The following is a 24,680-nucleotide window of genomic DNA, read 5'->3' as shown; positions in this document are numbered from 1 at the left end:
TGCGTATAATTTACTCTTTTGACTGAAGGGGCATGAATGTGCATTATAACGTAATATACTATTCATGCTGTTGTCATTCGATGTCAAAAATGAAATTCACTTCCTCTCCTGGTCTTACTTCTTCGTTATCTTACAGAAATGGGGCTTCAAACTGCAATTACATAACTAGGTAGTCACTCTTTACTCCTCTCCAATGGCCCGTGTTAATACGCTGGCTTAAAATCTAAAATGTTCCCAATTTTCAGAGGCAAGGCTACTCTCTAGCCCCCTCTACTCTTTACTCTTGCAATAGAGTCCCTAGCACAACTTATAAAAGAACACCTGGATATCACTGGTCCCACTGTTGCTGGACATCATCATACGTTGAGTCTATTCGCATATTGCATGCATAATAGTGTTTGTTATCAACCCCATGGTCACCCTTCCCAATCTAACAGCTCTCGTGACCCAATTTGGTCAAATCTGTGGTATTCTTATCAACCGTACTCAATGCAAATTTTTTTCCTTTTTTTTTTTTTTTTTTTTAGAAACAAAGTTTTATTGAGTTTTGTACAGAATACAAGGTACAAATATCAATAGTATTGCATACATTAATAAAAAAATAAAAATAAAACCTCAAAATATGGTGACATCAGGTTTCATGGAAAGCAACACCAAAAAAAGACATAAGAAAACAGAAATAAAGAAGAAAAATAATACATTTATCAATAAGCCTCTCAGCCAAGAGACAAATCTGTAGAGAACAATATATGCTGTTTGGAAAATATTTGCTCGGTTGGCCTAACAATAGTGAAGAACTGTGACCAAAGTCACAGCGATAGCAACCTAAATTGAAAGGTACACCAGGGTTAATCCAAAACATCTCTCTGCTGCAAGTTCTGGCTCACTCCCTGCAAGACTCTTTCCCCTACCAGTGGAAACTAAGTGCCTTTCAGATTAGGGAGTTCTTACCTCTTCTTATTATGTACTATATGAAACCAACTACCCACTCCTCTTTCAGAAACCTAAAAGGCTGCTTGCAGCCTGGAAAAGATACCCGTTATCCTGGTTAGGCTGCTTTGTGGAAATCAAAATGACCTAATTGCCCAAATTGCTGTTCCTAGTCTATGTCTTACCTTTACAGATCCCATTGCTGTCAGGGCTGGGCTTCTGCTAGTTACTAGCAGCTCTTTACTTTCAGTGCAAGGCAGCTCAGCTGTCAGTTAATTACCAGCCACTCTTTGTTTCCACAGTGACTCATCTTATTACCATAACCTGCCTCATTAGTTCAGCCTACAGCCAGCCCCTTCTGGCTATTTAAACCACTCTGCTCATAACCTCCATGCCCTCGCGTGGTCAAAATCTCCAGTGGGTACATGTGTATGACTTTGCCTGACTGAAGTCTCTTCTGAACCCTGATCCTAATTTTTGGGATCTGACGACGCTGACTTCTGGTTTCGAATCCGGCTTCTCTGATAGCCCATTCTGGCTTCCAAACCCTATCTTGTGTTTTTGACTACATTGCTGATATGTGTTATTTTTGCTATTACATTAAAGGCGTGATTTTAATTGCATTTTCTGTCTCTGCCTGGTTTATGGTTTCCGCCAGTTGTATGTACTTATCTGGCACCATCATGGACCTACAATTGCAGGCATACTCTCTTTAATAGTAGATCCAAAGGTGGACTGGGATTTCCCCATTTGCGGAAGTATTAACAAGCCTCCCAGATTACATCTCTTCCTAAATGTTATTCTACCACTAAATCTCTCATATGGGCATGTCTCGAAGTATAGATTGTAAACTCGTGCTCTTGACAACCCATTATGGCTTCTGCCACTAGACAGGGCTTTCATACAAAATTCATTTAAGACACATTCACTGAAAGTTTGGGACGACCTCAAATATTCCAGAGTACTTTTATCTCCTCACCTCCCATTATTGTCTTTTTCCTTGCATCCAGGTTTAAAGGAGCCAAACAGTTTTAAGTATTGGATTTAACTAGATCTTACTTGCTTTCACAAACTAGTGATGCTGGATTGCGTTAAATGTTTTAGACACTGAAGACTGAATATAAAGTACCCAAAGCAGAAGTGTTTCATTATCTGAAAGTAAAACATTTTGTCACACATATGATCTGTCCCCTTACTGATGTAATGACCCTGGAACCCTTTGAGCATTAGTGTCCAGGTGACCTTCACTTCCTGGGATTGATTTCCTTACTGTTTAATTTGCTTCTCACATGCTCTACACTGCCTCAACATGATTATATACATAAGCGGGTGACAGATCCTAACATCATTCTAGAACCAGAACAATAGACCCAGATCTGGGACACTACTAATTCATGCTCCACAGTCATTCCAGCATTGGAGACCAATTACAGTTTTTTTATTACTGGTACTTATTCCAACTCAAATTGCAAATTTTACTTCAAGCCATAAGGGGCTTTGTTTCTGAGGCTGTTTTAGAACCAGGGACTTATAGCCACATATAGTGGACCTACTCAGTTGTCCAAATATTGTGGACTTAAGTCTATGACATGTTGGCCACCTTGTTTGGTACCATTATCCCTGAAAACCTTGGGGACACATTCAAAATACCAATTAAGATTAATGATGAAAAAGAAAGACAGACTCAAATCAAAGTATATATTGAAAAAGAGGAAGGGGCACCCACGTCCCAGTATGTATAAATGAAAAATGAAACAGAGAGGGGGGCGCAAAAGGGGGGGGACTTTCTAGAGGGGTGCCGTCATTGGATTAATAAGATTAATGATGCATATCCCTATGGAAATCAAACAATCAACAATTAAAGCCTGGCTGACTTTTATTAGCAGAAGTGAAAAATAGGTAACATTGGACTTTCTCTAATGAAAAGCTGACAGAGAAACTTACTCATATGATGTCCTAGTTTCATGGGTATCCCATTTCTATCACTTGACTTTGACCATCGTCTAATGGATCTGTGAGGCATTTGAGCTTTGGTCCTTGATCACGATTAATTCTACTTAGGTTCTGAGGAACTCCTCTCCCCTTACCCTGAATTCCCTTCTTTTTCCCTCTCTCCCTTACTATTTTTCTTTCTCTTCTTTTATTACTCATTAAAATATACAGATCATCTTGATAATTGTCTCGCTGATCAACTAACTTACTCTTTGTGAACGTTTTGGTATTGACTATGTCTTTTATCATGTTACTGCACTGAAATATTTTATTAGGTTCTTACCTGATGTGATACCAATAGCTTTGTAAGCCTATCAAAGCTTTAGGGCCTCAGATGCTTTGTGTTCCTGAACAGCAAATAGATCTACCACCATCATCTTATCACAAAAAATGCATGTATGTCCTTTTCCAGATTAAGTGGGTGTTGCCTTCTTCATCTACACTGAGGTCCAAAGTAAATGAGTCCATGCTCCTTTTCTTTCATAGTACATTCCACCTCTTTTCTATGTGATTACAAACCTTTTGAAGTGGACTACACTCCTAAATTTTGGTGAAGGTTAATATCCCATCACAACAGGTGAATGATGCTTGTCTTGCACTTTTGAATGACTAGACAAATGGCAAATATCGAATACTTGGTAAACTTTTCTTGTTTCAGCTGTGAATGATCCAAAAACTGCTAATCATTACATTATTTGACTTCCCAGCTTCATGTTTATTTTAGGTTAAACATTTTTACATTGCAAGCCCATTCCTCAGCAACTGTGTAATGCCTCGTACACACGATCAGATAATTGTACGAAAAAAATCGCTTTCAAATTGATCACACAATAATCTGATTGTTAGTACACAGCTTTCGACAGCCGATCATGACATTTGGTCCAAAAAAAATCACAAGGGACAAACACGAAAACATTTGTCGTACGGTAGCCTAGCGTATGACAAATGTTTAATCAGTACATTATGCTTTGGATAAAAATCCAAAAAATGATCAGAAACACGAAAATAACCTGGAAAAAGCTGACTGCCATTGTTTTTGTTTTGCGCTATCCGATACGTAGCTATGCAACCAGGAAGCGTTCCAAGAATCGTACGAAATAAATCATATGTTTAGTACGCATTTTTGAATTTGATACTAGTATCATGCAACAAAATGCGAACAATAAGTCGTCTGATTATCTGATCATGTGTACGAGGCAGAGGTTTCCCTTTTGTTTCTAAAAATGATTGAAAGTTATTAAGACACAAAAGTACAAATAGACAATCTACTTTATGCTGGGTATTTCCTTCCTCACTCATAGACATCTGTTGGGGAATAAACAACAAGCTTTTAACAACCTATATTTTTATAGAATGCAGCTCAGCTTTTTTTTTTTAACCCAACTTTTCCTCAGTCCACCACATGGCTACATTTCAAAGGAAACTAAAGTTTCTATAGCTTGCCCAATTTTTTTAGGTAATGATCACAATGTTTTTGGGAGACATTAAATGAATCTCTGGTTTATTATTGCACACAGAGGATGATTTACAGGCAGGAGATTGTGGAAGACCGGAGCAGAGCACTGTCACACAATAACATAAATTGCCCAAACAGGAATCATTTTTTATCAGAATCTGTCAGCTGTTAAAACATATGAGATTTCAGTGGTTGGGTTTACATCTGCTTTAACAAACTATGCAATAATTATTTGAATTGCAGTACCGAGGTATATTTTCACATGTGCCCTGCCTGCGTGCACAAATTTATACACCTAAAAAAAAATATCTGTCCATAACGATTGATGGCTAGCTCTGCAATTATCAACACAATAAGGTCTTTTCCATTTATTTTTTTTTTTTTTTTTAGATTATAACCTTTCATCTTGTTGTAATTAGAGCACATCAGGCAGTTTATGCTGACAGTCCATTCAAGAGCTTATTTTTTACCTTGAATAAAAGATGGTTGGCCTCTCACTCTTTGAATAAAGGAGTGGTAAATACAGAAGGTTTTTCTGATTTAATGCATTCTAAAAGCCTTCTGTGTGTAGCAGCCGTCCCGGAACCCCCTAATACTTACCATCTCTATCCAGCGATGTCCATGAGTCAATCCTGATTGTCTGAGACACAGTAGCGGTGCCATTGGCTCTCGCTGCTGTCAATCAAAGTCAGTCAGCCAAACAGGAAAGAGAGGAGGCGGGGCCAAATGGCAGCTCCGTGTCTGAATGGACACACAGAGCTGTGGCTCAGCTCTGGTTTCCCCATAGGAAGCTCCTTGATGTGGGGGAACTCGACAGGAGGGATGGGCCAGGAGCAGCGAAGAGGGACCCAAGAAGAAGAGGATCCACGCTGCCCTGTGCAAAACCACTGCGCAAAGGAGATAAGTATAACATGTTTGTTAAAAAAAAACCACAAGACTATATAATCACTTTAACCTCCCTGGCGGTATGATTCTTTCGGATTTTAGGTGCTGAAAGCGGTACCATTATTTTGCATGTAATTCTGGAGAATGAGCAGCCCAAACCAACTATTTACATATGATTTCTTTTTACTGTGCGTTCTTCTTCATAACATCCCGGGTATGATAAAGTTTGAAACACAAAATCCTAAATTATAATATAATAAATAACTATAAAATAATAATATAATAATAACATTTTGTTTTTCAAAAAATAACACTTTTTATTCAATAAATTATAGTAAATAACGTAATCAAAAACACTGACATTTTTTTTTGTCAAATAAGGATGCAATATTTTTTTTTTTCCCCAAAAAGGATGCAATATTACTGGTCATATTGCTTCAATAAACGTCCCGGGTGTGGAAAATTTTGAAACAGGGTACAGCGCAAAATCCAACGTCACAGTCTGGACAGTAGTACCGCGTTTCCTTTCTGATTTTCCATCCGGTGTCGTCGCGCTTGGAACAACAAACCACACACATCCTTGTGGGTGCAGACTTCTTCTCCATCAGTGGAATGTGGTCCATAAAATGACGACCGGTCAGTCGTTCGGGGGTTCACAACACCAGCAGCATGGCGTCCGGATCTACTTACTGTTGGTGTTTGGTGCCTGAGAAAAATCAGCTCCGCAATTTTCCACACAAAGTCTGCATGAACCACAGGCCTGTCACTCTTCTTTTTTAGGAGAATGAATGCGTTCCACAAACACTGCTCCAGGATGTGCCTGAAAATTTTTTAATAATATTTTTTCTGCTGTTTTCGCATTGCCGGATAGAAAGTCATGGCCTTGTCAGCTCTGTCCACACCTCCCATGGTGTTGTTATAATCCAGGACCAGTTGCGGTTTCAGAACATCTTTTCCCCCTTTTGTATGTACCATGACAGTGGCGGTGTTGTGGATGGTACTCATCAGGCAGACATATTTTTTGTCACGCCATCTAATTGCCAACATTTTTCCTTTCTGCCAGGCAACTAATTCTCCGGGCTTCAGCTTTTTGTTGGCAAAGCTGGGGGGCATGTCACGCTGGTTAGCTCTGACGGTCCCATACGCATCTGTCTTATGTTGTAGGAGGAACTCAAACAGTTATGGGAATGCATAGAAATTGTCTGTGGTGACACAGTACCCCTGATTCAGCAGAGGCTCAATCAGCGTCAGAACTGAAGCGGTTGCCATCCCATAGCTGCTGAACCTTTGGTCGAACTTGGTTCCTCTCCCGGTGTATAGGACCGAACTCCAAATATATCCAGAGCTGGATTCACACAGCATAAATTATTTTATTCCAAAGCGTGCTCGCTTGGACGCAATATATTGTATCCAGCTGAGTCTCCCTTTATAGGCCATTAGACTTTCATCTATACAAATGTCTCTTTCTGGGACATAGGACTCCTGGAAATTTTTCAAAATTAGTTGGTAAATGTCCCAGATCTTTTTGAGCTTCGGAGCTGGATGAGAAGTCTAATCAAAATCGTCATTATTGGTAAAGTGCAAATACCTCATAATGAGTGAAAATTTGTACTCCGACATAACGGTGCCAAAAAAAGGAGTGGCCAATAATTTGTTGGTGGTCCAATACCACTTCTGCAGGGGTTTCCCCACCACTCCCTGCAGAATAATTAGGCCCAGGAATTTCCAGATATCCGCACTGGTCACGGGTTCCCACATCCTGCTCCTTGAAAACCGCCGATGCGCTGCGGCTTGTTGCTCCTGGTACCGATTGGTTTCCACAACAATTTTTTCGATAACCTCATCGGTCAAAAAAAGTTGCAGGTATGACAAGGGGTTGTCCTCCTCAACATCAACTTTGATACCAGGTGCTCCTGTAAATGGAACCTTGGGGGCGCTACGTGCTCCGTACCGCAGTCGATCACGCACCAAGTACGCACATCGCTCAGCACATTCACAGCATCATCGCTGAACTCACTTTCTGCGTCAGATGACGAACTTCCCCATGAATCGCTGTCACTCCACTCTGCAAACGATTCAGGATCGCTGTCGCTCTCGCCCAGCAGGTCATATGCTGCTTTTGAGGTTGCGGCGCGCTTGTTTGATGCCATGGACGCTCTGCAATGTCCAGACACAATGTATAGGAAAATTGCAGGAAGTGCAATGGAGAAAGCACTGGGGGGCAATCAAAGGTCAATTTATTTTATTTTGGCAATGTAATCCAATAGGATTACAGTGTATCAGTGTGTTTGTGCATATACTTTTTTGAATTTGCCGCCGGTTCCACCCCCCTGCGGACGTCACTTCGCAGGAGACGGAAGCCGGGGCTCACAGACGACCGGGAGGAAGCTCCTCCGCCACTCACCGCCCGCATACATCGCTGGATCCCAGTGACAAGGTAAGTAAAACCTCTAGCAGGATTCAGCGATCTTCCTAGCGGTACCCCGAGTGTGGCTCGGGGTTACCGCTTTTGGCTCTAAAATTTAACCCCGAGTCACGCTCGGGAATACCGCTAGGAAGGTTAAGAACTAATCTGTCTCATAGTTTAGCAGCATTGCAGATGTGTTACTTGCAGTTTTACTCGTATGTGGTTTCTCCTTCCTTGCTACAGCCTGTCAATTATGCTCTCTATTTAGCTATGCTTAGACCAACGCCTGTCATCTGAGCATTAGGATAATTTCTTAGCCCCAGACTGCAGCTCTATTTATTTTCTGTGTTTGTTTCCCTGGCTACTGACTTCAGCTTGTATATGACTTCACCTGTTTGTCACCTTGCCTTGATCTTTTGTCTGTTCCTGTTTCTGATATTGCCTGCTGACTGTGTACTATGCTTTAATCCTAATCCTGGTAAGCTGCTATCTGCATTGTCTAAACACTTCAACCTGGAAGAGCCACCTTGAAAGTCCAATACTCCATGCAAGATGCTCTGGTGAAGATCAAATGTGTATGCTTCAACTATTCAATTTGGCCCTCAGACCCTCTCTAGCGTACAGATAGAGTGGGTCTACTATCTGTTTTTTCCATAATGCTCTGGTTCTATTTCTGCTCAGTTGCCATCTGTGATATGTAAGAAAAACCACCAAGAAAGTCATTGCTCCTTCTAGTGCGCTTTGGTGAAGATCTGGTTTGTGTGCTTAGACTCAGCGCCTCAGCCTTTTTAAGGGTTCATACTCTCTCCAATGTTTAGATAGCACAAAGAGTCCGCTATTCACTTTTTCTTGTGATAATCTGGTTCTCTTTGCTGTTCAGAAGTGACCTTTTTAACCCTCTCTACTCTCACCTACAAGGTGGTATTTCTTGTTTGAAGCACTGCTGTCAGCACAGTGTCACATGCAGATCCTGTGCCACCATCTTCCCTTCCTACATTATCAGGAGCCAGGTGTCTCCACCAGGTTCTTGCAGTTGGCCTCTGATGATGTGGTGCCAGGTCTGCCCTCCAGGTGTGTTTTAAGATATTCCAGTAAGGCTGCAGGAGCAGGGTCATGTCATTTTTGCCTAGGTGAGAATGGAGTCAAGGGTTGTCCAGAGCAAACAAATCATATTTTTTTAAAATAGCATAGGGGTGTGGTTTGCATTGGGGAAAAGTTCAATTTAGAAGTGAAGGCTAACTTTCTTTCCAATGATTTTTATTGAAACTAAGTTTTTGACAGACAATAGGGTTCCTAGTAACACAAGTACCAGTTCAACAGTAATAGTGGGTGTCAGATCAGTGCATTTTGGTCATTGCACAACTTTATCATATTGAAGTTACAATTCATGACCATCTCTATCCTGAGAACAAAATTATAATTCATAAGATGCCTAGAACTCACTGATCGAAGAAGACTATTCGTTGTGTGCATAACAATGTTACTATTAATGCTTATAATAATAATTTTTTTTTTTTTTATTTGTTTACAAACTTTTTATTTGGTATAAAATGGTGGTGGTACAAGTAAATATAGCACTTAAAGGAAAATGCATTGTGGATGGTAGTAGAAGGCACAAAATTAGAGTTCAAATAAACAAAGGAAATGTTGAGCTGGGTTGTTTAAAGAACACAGTACAGAAAAATCATAGTATAAGGCTTGGTTTCCACTAGTGTGACACATGTCAAGTCGCACAGCAAGTCAAAAGCCATTGATTTCTATCTGGTCCGTTTCCACTGCCGCGGCTGCGGTTGCGGCGACTTCAAAAGTAGTTTGTGCACTACTTTTGAGCCGTCTTCAGTGCGACTTCCCTCTATAATGAGGGACAAGTCTCACTGAAAGCCGCAAACAACTTAAGCTACGAAGTCGCGCTAGAAGTAGCACGACTTCGTAGCCGCACTAGTGGAAACCTAGCCTAAGTGTAATAGTGAGAAATAATTACCATATACATATTGTGAGGCGTATTAAATGAGCCATGTAAGATCACATATTAAATGAACATCAGAAAGGATATGTGAAGGATGCCCTTCTATGTCTGTTCGCACGTTTCCTCTCCCTGCTTAAAAGACTATATTGAGGATCAGTTTATATATCTGTGTCAAACTCTCCTCTTTTGAGTTGCCACGAGTACCTGGAGAGGACTACTTGTCAGCCTCTTACCATGTGATTATGGTCCCATGTTGAAACACTTTTTTTCCCCTGCTGTTAAATCTGTACGTATGTGATCTGAGCACCATTCAGTAATAATGTGCGCTCAGATCTAAGCTATCTGGGGATATGTTGAATGTACCTGTTTTATGCAATAAGCTGCATGGTTATATAGTTTCATGTATTTTGCTGTCCTTGGGAGATGAGTGGATCACTTCTCAATTGTCTCAAGGACAAAAGACTGTGTAGAACCAGTTTTGGGCAGACAAGCCATGTGTACAGCCAGGCCAAAGAGATTTGTACTAACTATGGAACCTCTGGTCCGATTCGTGCCTTTTTGTTAATATGTTGTTCCCCTGAATGGATTGATTGTGAATAAGTATTTGTATAAAGATTGGATGTATAGTTTTAAAGTTACAGCATGCGGGTAAAACTGCATTTTTCCTGCCTGTGATAATTATGTTAACCATTGTGTACCATAATTACATCCCAGACAGAAGGGAGGATTTTATGTGGATTGTAACCTTTGTGTTATTGGTTAATGTGTATTTGTTGTGGGTGTCTCCCTTGCATGGGGGCAGGGGATAAAAAAAATTGTAGTTTTAAATGCCTGTGTTGCTTCCAGTAAAGGCGGGTTCCAGCCTTCAGCTTTGGCTCATGAGTGGAATTATTCAGCGATACCAGCGATTTCTTATTTGGCGAATTGGGGATTCTTCAACTATTGGGGATTAAGGAATTACAAGGCGGTGAGATACAGTGATACCGTCACAGGATATAACTAGTTATCTGAAAGTCACATTAGAACTTTAGAATGATTGAACGAGGGATCCCATTTTTTTGTTGTAGAAGAGCATGGTGTTATATAATTTGTGGAAGATTTTTTCCATAAGATGAATAGTATTTACTCTTGTTTTCAGTTGGGTGGTCAGTACTGAAGGGGATTTCCAATAGGCGATAAGCCAGTGTATGGCAACACTAATAGTGTGAATTAGTCTCATGTGAGGGATAGAAACCCCTGAGATAGGCGTGAATAATTGGCAATTAGAAAGGTAGAGATGTATATGGTTACCTGAGATAGTAGAAGCAAAATATTCCAATTGTCTCCATATTTGAGATATTTTTTCACAATCCCAAAAGATTTGAGAAAAAGAGCCTGGGGATGTGCATCCTATAAAACATGTTTGGGGTACAGATGGAAAAATAACGTGATGTTTAGTGGGTATGTAATACCATCTTATAAAAAGCTTGGTAGCGGTTTCCCTTACTGTCTTGTACATTTACAAAGATTTATGATGCAATCTTCCCACTCTTCTGTAGAGAAGGATAGGTTACATTCCAATTCACATTTATGCATATATGGTAGCTTTTCTTGTGTTTAAATATTAGTACTATATCCCAAATATTGAACATCGTAGATTCCTCAAAATTAGACACTTTTTCACCATGCACTTTAAAACCTCTAAAACTGACCTCCCATCGTATTTTGAAAATATCTGCTTAAAATCCCTAAAGGGAAAGTCCTGATCTCAGATATACAGTATATAACAACATGGTGAATATTGACACACAACACTTATAGTAATTCAAGGCTATTATGCTTAAATGATTCAGAGAAGCATATTGTAGGAAGGGGGGGAGAGAGAGTCCACAGAGGGACTCTTGTGTAATGGAACTTGATTTTCCAACATAAAGCCATATTAAAAACACATTGCCAAGTGTAAGCCAGGCTTAGGGTAATCTTAAAGCTCACTATCAAACGTGTGGGAACCAAAAACAGAGCAAAGGGAGAAATTGTACTAGGGAATAGAAAAATAAAAGAAATAAGAGAAAGAAAGGAGAAAAGAGAAAAAGAAGAGGGTTACAGTCGATCACCATGCTCCAGAATACTGACCCCTGCCCCATCCCTCATGATGACTGGGGATATCTAATCCAGGGGTTCCAAAATTTTTTGAAGTGATGTTGATCATGAAGGATACTAGTCAATTTTTCATTTATCATGATCCAGAAAATTTTGGTTTTCGCTAATGCTAATTTTATCATGGGGGTTTTCCATGCTCTGAACTATGGTGGTCTTAGCTGCCAGGAAGATAAAAAAGGTGAGGGTCCTGAGATGTTTTGGAAGCTCACTCAAAAGATCAGAAAATAAAGCTGTCTTGGTGTGAAGAACATTTGGCTTCTTGACCTAAATCGGTGGTTCTCAACTCCTGTCCTCAGGACCCATTAACAGGCCAGATTTTAAGTATTACCTTAGGGAGATGCAGACTAGAATACTGCAATTACTGAGCAGCAAATGATATCACCTGTGATGTATTTTAGTTATCTTGCAAACCTGGCCTGTTAGTGGGTCCTGAGGACACTAGTTGAGAACCACTGATTTAGGTCAAGAAGCCAAATGTTCTTCACCCCAAACAGCTTTATTGCCCTAAATCATCCAGATTCTAATTTTTATTGATTTTATTGTTCAATACGTTTTTAAATGTAACACTGGATAAATACTTTGATTTGATGGCTTGATTATTCAAATCTCCTAACTAATCTGCCTTAAAACTCTGTTTTATTTGTTAGTTATTTCCTCTTCTCTTTCATTGGGTTGCTTGTATGTGACTTTCATCCAGTTTTCATTGCTGTCCCTGCCTGTATTTGCTTCACCGGGGCAGGGATGGCCTTTAAGGAAAAAAAAATGCTAATTAGAATTAAAAACTGTAAATTTAAAATACATACTAAAAAAAAAAAAAAAAAAACCTACAACCTCCACTTGCAGAACTGCCTATCATTTTAGATGTGATTTACTTTTTTTTAATAAAGGGGAAAAGTGGGCATCCTATGGCATTGGATTATGCAGTAAACATTGCAATAAAACATTGCAATAAACATTGCTGCTGCCTTCACAAAGCGGAGCATGTTGTGAACCTTCTGGGATAGTGGCAATTGATCTCCTAAGGTTTCCTCTTGTACTGGGAATATGTGCTATGTCCCACTTCAAGCCTCTCACTAATTTTCTTCTTCTCCTCACCACCAGCCCCCCAACCCCCTCTCTCAACACCAGCACCCAAACACTATTCCTCACCACTAGCACCCCAAACCTCCTTCTACTCCTCGTATTCCTGCTCTGCCTCCTGCTGTCTCATGGCATTACAAATAAATATGGCGGGCAGGAATGGTGCAAAGTAATATGACTGGTGCATGAACAAAATAATGGTAGATGAGTACCTGACGCTGTGCTGTCAGGTACAGGCTACAAAGCCCCAAATATATCACAAAGAGGCTTGATATGGTGTTGATTTAGGGAATTTTTTCATTTTTAATTTTTTTGCTCCCACAGTAGCATTGCAGAGGTCTGAAGCCTGGTATGGTAGAATTGGCAAATAGAGATGGAGGTGGAAAAAAAATGTGCCTTTGAGGAGGAGGAAAAGGACATATTAGTTGGCCTCCCAAAGGATTGTTGCTATTCTATCCTTGAAGAGGAGGAGGAAAGAGGCTAGGAACTTTCCACCAGATATATGGGAGGGGTTGCAGCACAACTAATTTTGCCACATAAAAAAATGGCTGCTTTGGTTCTATTAGGAGAAGAGAGAAAAGGGTGTATTGGCAGAACTTGCAGGCAGGAGGTTGCTTTTTACCTGGGAGGAGTAGGAAGGGAAAGGCTTTATCAACCACTTCACTACCTCCTGCGCTCGTCATCAGGAACAAAAATTAAACCAAAAGAAATCTGCAAAAGACTAATAATATTTACCAGTCTGATGGGTGGTGACTAGCTGCACTCTCTTGCAACTGTGTTTCCACCCGCCAGCTACTGTGTTATTACAGGACACAGTAGTGGCATACCTGTTGGTGGGTGTATACACTGCTTACAGTAGGGAACCAGGCATCTGACATGCCTGGAAGTTTTTTGGATGCAGATGATGCTTAGGCCACCATACCCATATAAGGGAGTGAAATGGGAGTCATCACCCATCAGACTGATAATCTTATTTTGCAAGATGCTGTTATTTTAAATGTTTTTCTGGTAAAAGAGTTTTGTGGGACCCAAATTCCCCTTGTCTTTGTGTCCACACTGTAAGTATTTTAAAAACATCAGTACTTGTACCATCACACAAAAGCAGATATTATTTGCTTCTCGTTTCTTAGCTTCGAATGCAATGCACAGGCATTCGCTTATCAAAACAAGTTTTTATTCATTTGGGACAGTAAATCTGTCAAGAACTGGTGATACTTGTAGGGGCAATTCATATGTATAGTGTACATACATATTAATCCTTTTTTCCCATTTTATATTTAGGACAAACATGTTCTTTCTGTTGTGATGATTGAAAAAATGTTGGAAAAGTTCAAGAAGTCTAACGAATTATTGGAGCTCATTTTGAAAGGACTTAATGACTACCTAGAAAAAAAACGTTTGTTCTTTCCACGATTCTTCTTCTTGTCTAATGATGAGCTCCTTGAAATTTTATCAGAGACAAAGGACCCAACCAGGTAGGTTATAATATATAGAAACTTCCCTGTAATGAGGATAAAAAAAATACAGCCAGGCTTACATGAAATGCAGTACATGCTAATTTTTCTACATTTAAATTTAGTACAGTATTTGGAGCTATCATTTCTTGAAAACCTTAGTAAGCTCATGGCTGGTTTTGGATAATTTAGGGTAAAGGTTCATGGTAATGTCCTCTATATGATAAGTGATAGAATGTTAACGTTTACAAAGTCTTTCACCAGCTCTGATAAACAAGAGACTACAACTATGTGTCACACACTTTACGATGCCAATTCACCTTGGTTTGTATTTTACATTATGATAGGAACGTCCTGTAGGTGCATAGCTGTATTACTCTATTGCTATCACTTTCAAGGGTGAAGTCAGAAATTCACATTGGGAAACATGGTATTATACATGATATTTACTGATAATTCTGCTAATGCTGGTTTATTGCTATAACACACACATATATACAGCTGCAAGAAAAAGTATGTGAACCCTTTGGAATGATGTGGATTTCTGCACAAATTGGTCATAAAATGTGATCTGATCATCATCTAAGTCACAACAATAGACAATCACAGTCTGCTTAAACTAATAACACACAAAGAATGAAATGTTGCCATTTTTTTATTGATCACACAATGTAAATATTCACAGTGCAGGTGGAAAAAGTATGTGAACCCTTGGATTTAATAACTGGTTGAACCTTCTTTGGCAGCAATACCCTTAACCAAAAGTTTCTTGTAGTTGCAGATCAGACGTGCACAACGGTCAGGAGTAATTCTTGACCATTCCTCTTTATAGAACTGTTTCAGTTCAGCAATATTCTTGGGATGTCTGGTGTGAATCGCTTTCTTGAGGTCATGCCACAGCATCTCAATCAGGTTGAGGTCAGGACTCTGACTGGGCCACTTCAGAAGGCATATTTTCTTCTGCTTAAGCCATTCTGTTGATTTACTTCTATGCTTTGGGTCATTTTCCTGTTGCAACACCCATCTTCTGTTGAGCTTCAGCTGGTAGACAGATGGCCTTAAGTTCTCCTGCAAAATGTCTTGATAAACTTGGGAATTTATTTTTCCTTTGATGATAGCAATCCGTCCAGGCCCTGACGCAGCAAAGCAGCCCCAAACCATGATGCCCCCACCACCATACTTCACAGTTGGGATGATGTTTTGATGTTGGCGTGCTGTGCCTCTTTTTCGCCACACGTGGTGTTGTGTGTTTCTTCCAAACAACTCAACTTTGGTTTCATCTGTCCACAGAATATTTTGCCAGTACTGCTGTGGAACATCCAGGTGCTCTTGTGAAAACTGTAAATGTGCAGCAATGTTTTGTTTGGGCAGCAGTGGCTTCCTCTGTGGTATCCTCCCATGAAATCCATTCTTGTTTCGTGTTTTACGTATTGTAGATTCGCTAACAGGGATGTTAGCATTTGCCAGTGACTTTTGTAAGTCTTTAGCTGACACTCTAGGATTCTTCTTCACCTCATCGAGCAGTCTGCGCTGTGCTCTTGCAGTCATCTTTACAGGACGGGCACTCCTAGTAAGAGTAGCAGCAGTGCTGAACTTTCTCCATTTATTGACAATTTGTCTTACCGTGGACTGATGAACAGCAAGGCTTTTGGAGATACTTTTACAACCCTTTCCAGCTTTATGCAAGTCAACAATACTTAATTGTAGGTCTTCTGAGAGCTCTTTTGTGCGAGGCATCATTCACATCAGGCAATGCTTCTTGTGAAAAGCAAACCCTGAAGTGGTGTGTTTTTTATAGGGCAGGGCAGCTGTAACCAACACCTCCAATCTCATCTCATTGATTGGACTCCAGTTGGCTGACATCTCACTCCAATTAGCTCTTGGAGATGTCATTAGTCTAGGGGTTCACATACTTTTTCCACCTGCACTGTGAATGTTTACATGGTGTGTTCAATAAAAACATAGCAACATTTCATTCTTTGTGTGTTAATAGTTTAAGCAGACTGTGATTGTCTATTGTTGTGACTTAGATGATGATCAAATCACATTTTATTACCAATTTGTGCAGAAATCCATGATCCACATCATTCCAAAGGGTTCACATAATTTTTCTTGCAGATGTGTGTGTGTATATATATAATATATGTGTGTGTGTATGTGACCATCTTTTCTTTCTGGAATACAGAATTATTCCAGGCACATGGTTTGTGTTTGAACGTTTTTATGTAACAGGCACTCCTTGGGGTCTCATCCTACCAGGGAGTCTATTTGGTTGTGGAAAAATTATATTACTTGTTTTTAGTATCCCTGGATTTTTGGGCACACCTAAATTAGGTGATAGAAGGTGCCTGGTAATTGCTGACACTTAGGACACATTATGCTATGTGGTGGACTATATTTTTGAGATGTGAACTGAGGTTAGGAAGACCCTATATTGTATATGTGTCTGAGTTAGCTTGTCAGGGACCTTCAGTGAAATCCACTTATGAGCTAGATCTACAACTACAAGTCCCATGAGGCATAGCAAGGCTGACAGTTGCAAGCATGACTGCCACAGGCAAAGGCATGATGGGACTTGTAGTTCTGCAACAGCTGGAGGGCCCCCAGTTTGACACCCCTGAGCTAGAAGGTTGTCCTCCCATTAAAAATTATCCAAGGGGCCCACATCAGTCTCCAAGGAGGCTTTTTTAAAGTATAATGGTGCTCGCACCTGTGAATCAAGTAACTGCTGATGAATTCTAGTAATCACTTTAGAAGAGAGTGGGACAGCTAAGGTGTCAAAGGCCAGATAATCTAGTAAGTTTTCTATAGATAAATATATTTAAAAAGCTATTCTCCTGCGCTTGAGTGGTAGGCCTAGAGTTGTACAGTACTGATCATTTTCTTCTATGCCAGCAGCCTTGCTGCCCCCCTTTGGGACAATGGGTATCCTTGAAACTGTAAAACAATAGCAAGAGAAGGGCGCACTGACCTAGCGCATTACCAAAATAGATTTTATTCCAAAGAAAAAGGCTAAAAGTTGTACTCACATACACACGATGTACATAGGTATATCACAGCAAAAGCAAATGCAAACCGTCACCATTAGTGTAGGAAGACCAGGCAGCATCTGTAGTGGCTGACGCGTTTCGAGGGAGAACCCTCTTCAGAGCCAAAATGATGAATGACTGACCTCTCCTTAACAAACCCATATATATATATATATATATACATATATAATGTGTAGCGCTACCCCCTTGAGGGCTGCTGGATAACACACTTTCGGGTCCCCTGGGTTACCGTTAGCAACACTGCCATTCACAATTTAACACTTTAATACTTGGCTCAGTCAATAATCAGTCCAGGAGTATGTAGTTGTTTTTGGGTGTTTTATTTTAAATAGGGATGGGAGAAGGGAATAGTGGGATACTTGAAATTAACTATTCACAAGTTGCAAGGACTCCTATCTGATGATGCAGCCAGGCTGCTGATCCACCTTGCCACTTAGGTAGGTTTGGGTTTAAGTCTCTTGCCAGAAGACTTGGTGAACTACATTTCTCTTCGGGACACTCTCCTTAGTATCCCCTTTCTGGACTGCTGACACCCGTCCACTGACTATCCTACTTTTGGGGTGGCCATCTTGGGGTCAGGCCCCTGGACACGATCCCCTGTACTCGCGATACTGTTTTTCTAGGGTCTCTAGTGTCTTCCCATTCAGTCAGCTCCTGGACCTCTGGGTTCAGCTCTGTTCCTCTGGCCCTCAGGACAACCTCCTGAGGCCACGTGCCTCTGCTACAGAGGAGGAGGTAGCCGCCACCCTCCCTCCAGGACTCTGCTCTCCAGTCAAAGACCCTGCCGCACATGTGCTCCTGGCTTTTATACAGTGTCCCATAATGCACCGAGACAGCCGGTCTCTGCCAATCACTGGGACTGTATCAAAGCCTGTGTACCCATTGGTCAGGTTTCCTCCCACTGTCCAATATGCCTCCCTATTGGACCAGTGGGAAACACTATCTAGACCCAACAAATCACACCCTGAGCACACAGAGCAGACCTAACTCACAGATCCTGCTCTCTGGTAGGCAGAAAGCAATATAGATTGCCTGCTGCTCCTCTGATAGGCAGACAGAGCCAAAAACTATACTCTTTCACTAGCACCTACCTAGGAGGGTGCTACATTATTGATATATGCATGCATGTGTGTATGTATGTATGTATGTGTATATATATATATATATATATAATTATATATATATACACACACACACACAAGTACATATTAGGTAGTGCCTGCCTACAAAGGCTACCTCCTCAGAGAATTGGGGGGTGGGAAATATGCTAACAAGCAACTCTACATTCCACTCTTAGTTCACAGGATGGCTGTCGACACAATATGCATAAAGTACTGTAGCATTGGGTAGTGTGTTACTCATGATGTATTTAAGCATTTTAATATTCAAACAAACATATCAATAGGTGACAAGAATGCAATGAAGTTTAGCTGACCACAGGAATATCTGCCAAACCGATAAGAAATAAACTATAAAGCTGATTTACTGAAGGAGCTGAGGATCTTCAAACAATACATTCTTCACACACACAATATATTCCCTTCAGTTTTCCAATCAAGTGAAAAGCAAATTCCTGCTGAATTATTTGATCTGTACAATTGGGTACTTAAAGAGAACAGTAATATGCTTTTCATGTGATCGAATAGTCACACAGTTTAATGTGTAAAGATTCTCAGCACCTTAAGTGATACGCATCTACAGTATGTCTGTATATAAGAGTAGGGTAATACCTAAAATTACTGTCAAGCTTAATAAAGTCACTTCTAAAGCTGATGCCAGTAAAAATAATTTACTGGTCCATTATAGGCTAGAAGCTAAATAACCACAGCCAGTCCAATCCAAAATAGCCCTGATTCTGTGCATGTGCATCTGAGCTCGCAATGCCTTCTTAACTGAGTGCCACTGGTCTTTTAACCACTTTACCGCTGAGTACCGTAGTACTACTGCGGCAAAGTGGCTCGTTATCGTCTGACAACGTAGACCTATGTCGCCAGACTCCTCCCCCTGTAGGCGGCACTCACGCGCCGCCGGAGGCGCGCTCCCGCTGTTTTCATTCACAGCGGGAGTCGGGCCAGGGGAGGAGCAGCGGTGATCGCCGCTGCTCTGCCCCGATCATCGGGGAATCCAGTTTGGAGATCCGCCCGCCTGTGTAAACAGATCGGGCGGATCTCCTAAGTGACAGGGAGTGACAGATCGGAGTGTTCAGCATAGCTGAACATCCGATCTGTCCCTGGCTCACTCAGTCACCTCCCCCCCCACACGTTAGTAAGCACCAGGCATACATTAACCCCTCCCTCTCCAATAAAATTAACCCCTTCCCTGCCAGTGTCATTTTTACAGTAACAGTGCATATTTATAGCACTGATTACTGCAGTAATGTCACTGGTACCCCCAAAAGTGTCAAAAATGTCAGTCAAGGGTCCAATCTGTCCGCCGCAATGTCGCAGTCCCACAAAAAAAATCGCAGATCGCCGCCATTACGCGTTAAAAAAAAACACCAAAAATGACAGAAATCTTTTCCATAGTTTGTAAACGCAATAACTTTTGCGCAAACCAATCAAAATACGCTTTTTGCGATTTTTTTTACCAAACATGGGTAGCAGAAAACAAATTGGCCAAAATTTTTTAAAAAAATTGGTTTTTACATCTTTTTTGGGGGGAATTTCATATAAAAAAATTTTAAAAATATTGTTATTTTTTCAAAATAAACGCTCTTTTTTTGTTTATAGCGCAAAAAGTAAAAATCGCACAGGTGATCAAATACCACCAAAAGAAAGCTCTGTTTGTGGGAAAAAAAGGACGTAAATTTCGTTTGGGTACAGCGTTGCATGACCGCGCAATTGTCAGTTAAATTCACACAGCGCCGAATCGCAAAAAGTGGCCCAGACGTAAGACAGCAAAATGCTCTAGTGGTAAAGTGTTTAAAGAAGGCATCAAATCCATGCATGTACAGTTCCTGCTAGCTTCTCCAAAATGATGACGATATTTCACGCATAGTATTGCTATTGCACATACACATATTATTGCCTCCTTTTTGGAGAAGATGGTGGAGTGAACTTCCCATGTCTGGTACCACTGCAGGCTCAAGTTCCAATTTTTTTTTGGTTAAGAAATTTGCAGTGTTCTCACCCATGAATAGTAAGCCCCAGCTTTTTATGCAGTTGTAATTTAGTTGTCGTTGTGAAGGGGTGATCCTAACACCTTCTCTGCCAACACTGCCCCCGACACTCTCATCACTCCACCAAAACCCAGAGCCACCCCTCAACAATGCCAACACGGTCTCCCTAGTTCTCCTCACCCAACCAGAGATTCCTCACCCAGTCAACACAGCCCTGCCCCCAACTCGCCAATGCCAGCACCCCTATACACATCCACCACTTTAGCAATTTTCCCTGAAAATTCTAAATAAAAAGGACGATTCTTCCTAGATGAAACAACACCTTAATACTCTTTCTCTCTCATATATATATATATATATATATATATATATATATATATATACACACACACAATATCTCCCAAAAGTGAGTACACCCCCTCACATTTTTGTAAATATTATATTATATCTTTTTATGTGACAACACTGAAGAAATGACACTTTGCTACAATGTAAAAGTAGTGAGTTTACAGCTTGTATAACAGTGCAAATTTGCTGTCCCCTCAAAATAACTCAACACTCAGCCATTAATGTCTAAACCGCTGGCAACAAAAGTGAGCACACCCCTAAGTGAAAATGTCTAAATTTGGCCCAATTAGCCATTTTCCCTCCCCGGTGTCATGTGACTCGTTAGTGTTACAAGGTCTCAGGTGTGAATGGGGAGCAGGTGTGGTACATTTTGGTGTTATCGCTCTCACTCTCTCATACTGGTCACTGGAAGTTCAACATGGCACCTCATGGCAAACAACTCTCTGAGGATCTGAAAATAAGAATTCTTGCTCTACATAAAGATGGCCTAGGCTATAAGAAGATTTCCAAGACCCTAAAACTGAGCTGCAGCGCAGTGGCCAAGACCATACAGCAGTTTAACAGGACAGGTTCCACTCAGAACAGATCTCGCCCTGGTCGACCAAATAAGTTGAACGCACACGTCACAGGGTCATATCTAGAAGTTGTCTTTGGTAAATAGACTTATGAGTGCTGCCAGCATTGCTGCAGAGGTTGAAGGGGTGGGGAGTCAACCTGCCAGTGCTCAGACCATGCGCCGCACACTGCATCTAATTGTTCTGCATGGCTGTTGTCCCAGAAGGAAGCCTCTGCTAAAGATGATGCACACGTAAGCCTGCAAACAGTTTGCTGAAGACAAGCAGACTAAAGACATGGATTACTTGAACCATGTCCTGTAGTCTGATGAGACCAAGATAAACGTATTTTGTTCAGATGGTGTCAAGCAAGTGTGGCGGCAACCAGGTGAGGAGTACAAAGATAAGTCTGTCTTGCCTACAGTCAAGCATGGTGGTTGGAGTGTCATGGTCTGGGGCTGTATGAGTGCTGTCCGGACAGTTCATTGAGGGAACCATAAATGCAAACATGTACTGTGACATACTGAAGCAGAGCATGATCCCCTCCCTTCGGAGACTGGGCTGCAGGGCAGTATTCCAACATAACAACCCCAAACACATCCAAGACGACCACTGCCTTGCTAAAGAAGCTGAGGGTAAAGTTGATGGACTGGCCAAACATGTCTCCAGACCTAAACCCTATTGAGCATCTGTGGGGCATCCTCAAATGGAAGGTGGAGGAGCGCAAGGTCTCTAACATCCACCAGCTCTGTGATGTCATCATGGGGGAGTGGAATAGGACTCCAGTGGCAACCTGTGAAGCTCTCGTGAACTCCATGCCCAAGAGGGTTATGTCAGTGCTGGAAAATAATGGTGGCCACACAAAATTTCGACACTTTATGCCCAATTTGAACATTATTACTTAGGGGTGTACTCACTTTTGTTGCCAGCGATTTAGACATTATTGGCCGTGAGTTGAGCTTTTTTGAGGGGACAGGAAATTTACATTGTTGTACAAGCTGTACACTCACTACTTTACATTGTAGCAAAGTGTAATTTCTTCAGTGTTGTCAAATGAAAAGGTATAGTAACATATGTAAAAAAATGTGAGGGGTGTACTCACTTTTGTGAGATTGTGTGTGTGTGTGTGTGTGTGTGTGTGTGTGTGTGTGTGTGTGTATATATATATATATATATATATATATATATATAGTATATTACACTTTGTTTTTATTTAATTTTCTGCAGAGTACAACCCCACTTAAAGAAGTGCTTTGAAGGAATAGCGAAAGTGGAGTTTACAGATGTGTTGGACATTACGCACATGAAAAGCAGTGAAGGTGAGGTGGTACAACTAATAAATACGATTTCAACATCCAAAGCCAGAGGTCAGGTGGAAAAATGGTTAGTTGAACTTGAATCTGCAATGATTCAGTCTGTCCATAAGGTATGTACTGCTTTATACTTTATCTACAGATAAGATATCATAAATGCTGATTTTCTGTCAGATGTGGAAAATAGATGTTCAAAGACTATCTGGTTGATTTACTAAATGTACATAAATAAATCAATGTAAAGGTAACGGCTGTTCAATTTGCAAAGGAATTTTCCCCATAGCTTAGTGAATAAAGTAAAGCTCTGCTTAATTCCATTATTCATTCATCTGTAAGTAAAAATACAGTACAGTTTCCTTTATTTTCTTTGCACATGTTTGGGTATTTTTTGTAAAGTGAATTTTCACTACATTCACTAAGCTCTAGGGAATTTTTTTTGGTCAACACATGAGTCGATAACATGAGTGCGGATGTTTGAAAAAAATCACAGCAGCGATTATATTTCCAGAGAGCACTCAGGAGAAGTAGCTTAGAAATTTAACGTTGGGGGAACTTTTATCGCTTATCTATTGAGAGCGCACTGGTGTACTGTATTTCGGTGTGGTACACTAGTTACTCAACAGCTGATAAGATTACCCTCCAGAAAGTCATTAATATGACACAGAAAATTATAGGCTGTCAATTTCCCTCTTTGGCTGACATTTTCAAGTCCTGCTACCTTTATAGAACAGAGAGTATTGTTAAAGATTATTTTCATCCAGGTTTTCATTTATTTGAATTGATGCCATCGGTTAGGCCTTTTAGGAATTTTTTAAGGTGCGGACAAACTGAATTATAAAGAGTGTTTTTAGGGCAATAAATGTAACTAATATGAATATTAAATCTAGTTTGTAATCGCTGTTTGTGCAATAGTGATAGATGGAAGTGCATTACATTTTAATGCTGGTTTTTAAAGTATTGTGGATGTTTAATTATATTGATTTATTATTTTTGGGATGTTTATTTCATTGAGTATATTCTTTATATGTGAGTAAGGCATCGTTCTCTTTGTGGGAGTGGCATCAAACTTTATTTATATATTATTTATAATAACCATAAAAGCCATCTATTCTATTCTATACTATTTAGTTCATTTTCATATGGAGGAACGCCCAACCATCTAATAGAATATTTCCTTACATTTCATAAGCCCTTAGCCTATGTCTGCATAATAAGAACATAGTATATGGCTGCTATTGGAAAGTTATGCAAGATTATAAGATTATATATATATATATATATATATATATATATATATATATATATATACAGTATTCCACAGAAGTGAGTACACCCCTCACATTTTTGTTAATATTTTATTCTAGCTTTTCATGTGACAACACTGAAGAAGTAGTGAGTGTACAGCTTGTATAACAGTGTAAATTTGCTGTCCCCTCAAAATAACTCAACACACACCCATTAATGTCTAAACCTCTGGCAACAAAAGTGAGTACACCCCTAAGTCAAAATGTCCAAATTGGGCCCAATTAGACATTTTCCCTCCCTGGTGTCATGTGACTCGTTAGAGTTACAAGGTCTCAGGTGTAAATGAGGAACAGGTATGGTAAATTTGGTATTATATATAAAATAAGTCGCGCTCAATGAAAGTGAACAAATCAATGTCCAAAACCAAAACAAAAATAAATGAATCAAGTCCCAGTGCAAAAAAGTCCTAGTGAAAACGGATAATCTTCAAATTGATGTGACTAGTAAATTCCACACTTAAGGATCCGAAAACTTTTAGGTCATGTGCTTACCAGACAAACAATAATTAATTGCAGAAATAAATCATGAAGGAGTGAACTTGATTGTAGAAAACACATATGATGAATTCCCAAGAATAAGGTGATAAAATCATGGAGAAAAAGAAAAAAACGCCATAGCATAATACCATAACGATAATTGTTCCTTAACCAGATGCCGCCCACCCGCCGTCATATTACGGCGGA

At 40.3% G+C, this 24,680-nt stretch overlaps 1 protein-coding gene across 1 annotated transcript in view; it reads left to right on the top strand.

The window, feature by feature from the left end:
• The window catches only part of DNAH7 (dynein axonemal heavy chain 7), a 368,896-nt gene that overhangs the window by 51,643 nt on the left and 292,573 nt on the right, over positions 1-24,680 (top strand). The window contains exons 8-9 of the mRNA XM_082262147.1: positions 14,137-14,330; positions 22,607-22,805. Of these exons, the coding sequence (XP_082118273.1) occupies positions 14,137-14,330; positions 22,607-22,805 (393 nt within the window). The remainder of the gene's footprint in view (positions 1-14,136; positions 14,331-22,606; positions 22,806-24,680) is intronic.

This window comes from Pelophylax lessonae (genome assembly GCF_965119305.1).
Source record: "Pelophylax lessonae genome assembly, chromosome: 6".
Classification (NCBI taxonomy): Eukaryota; Metazoa; Chordata; class Amphibia; order Anura; family Ranidae; genus Pelophylax; species Pelophylax lessonae.
The sequence above is the reverse complement of the archived record's forward strand: the minus strand, read 5'-3'. Positions and strand labels throughout refer to the sequence as shown.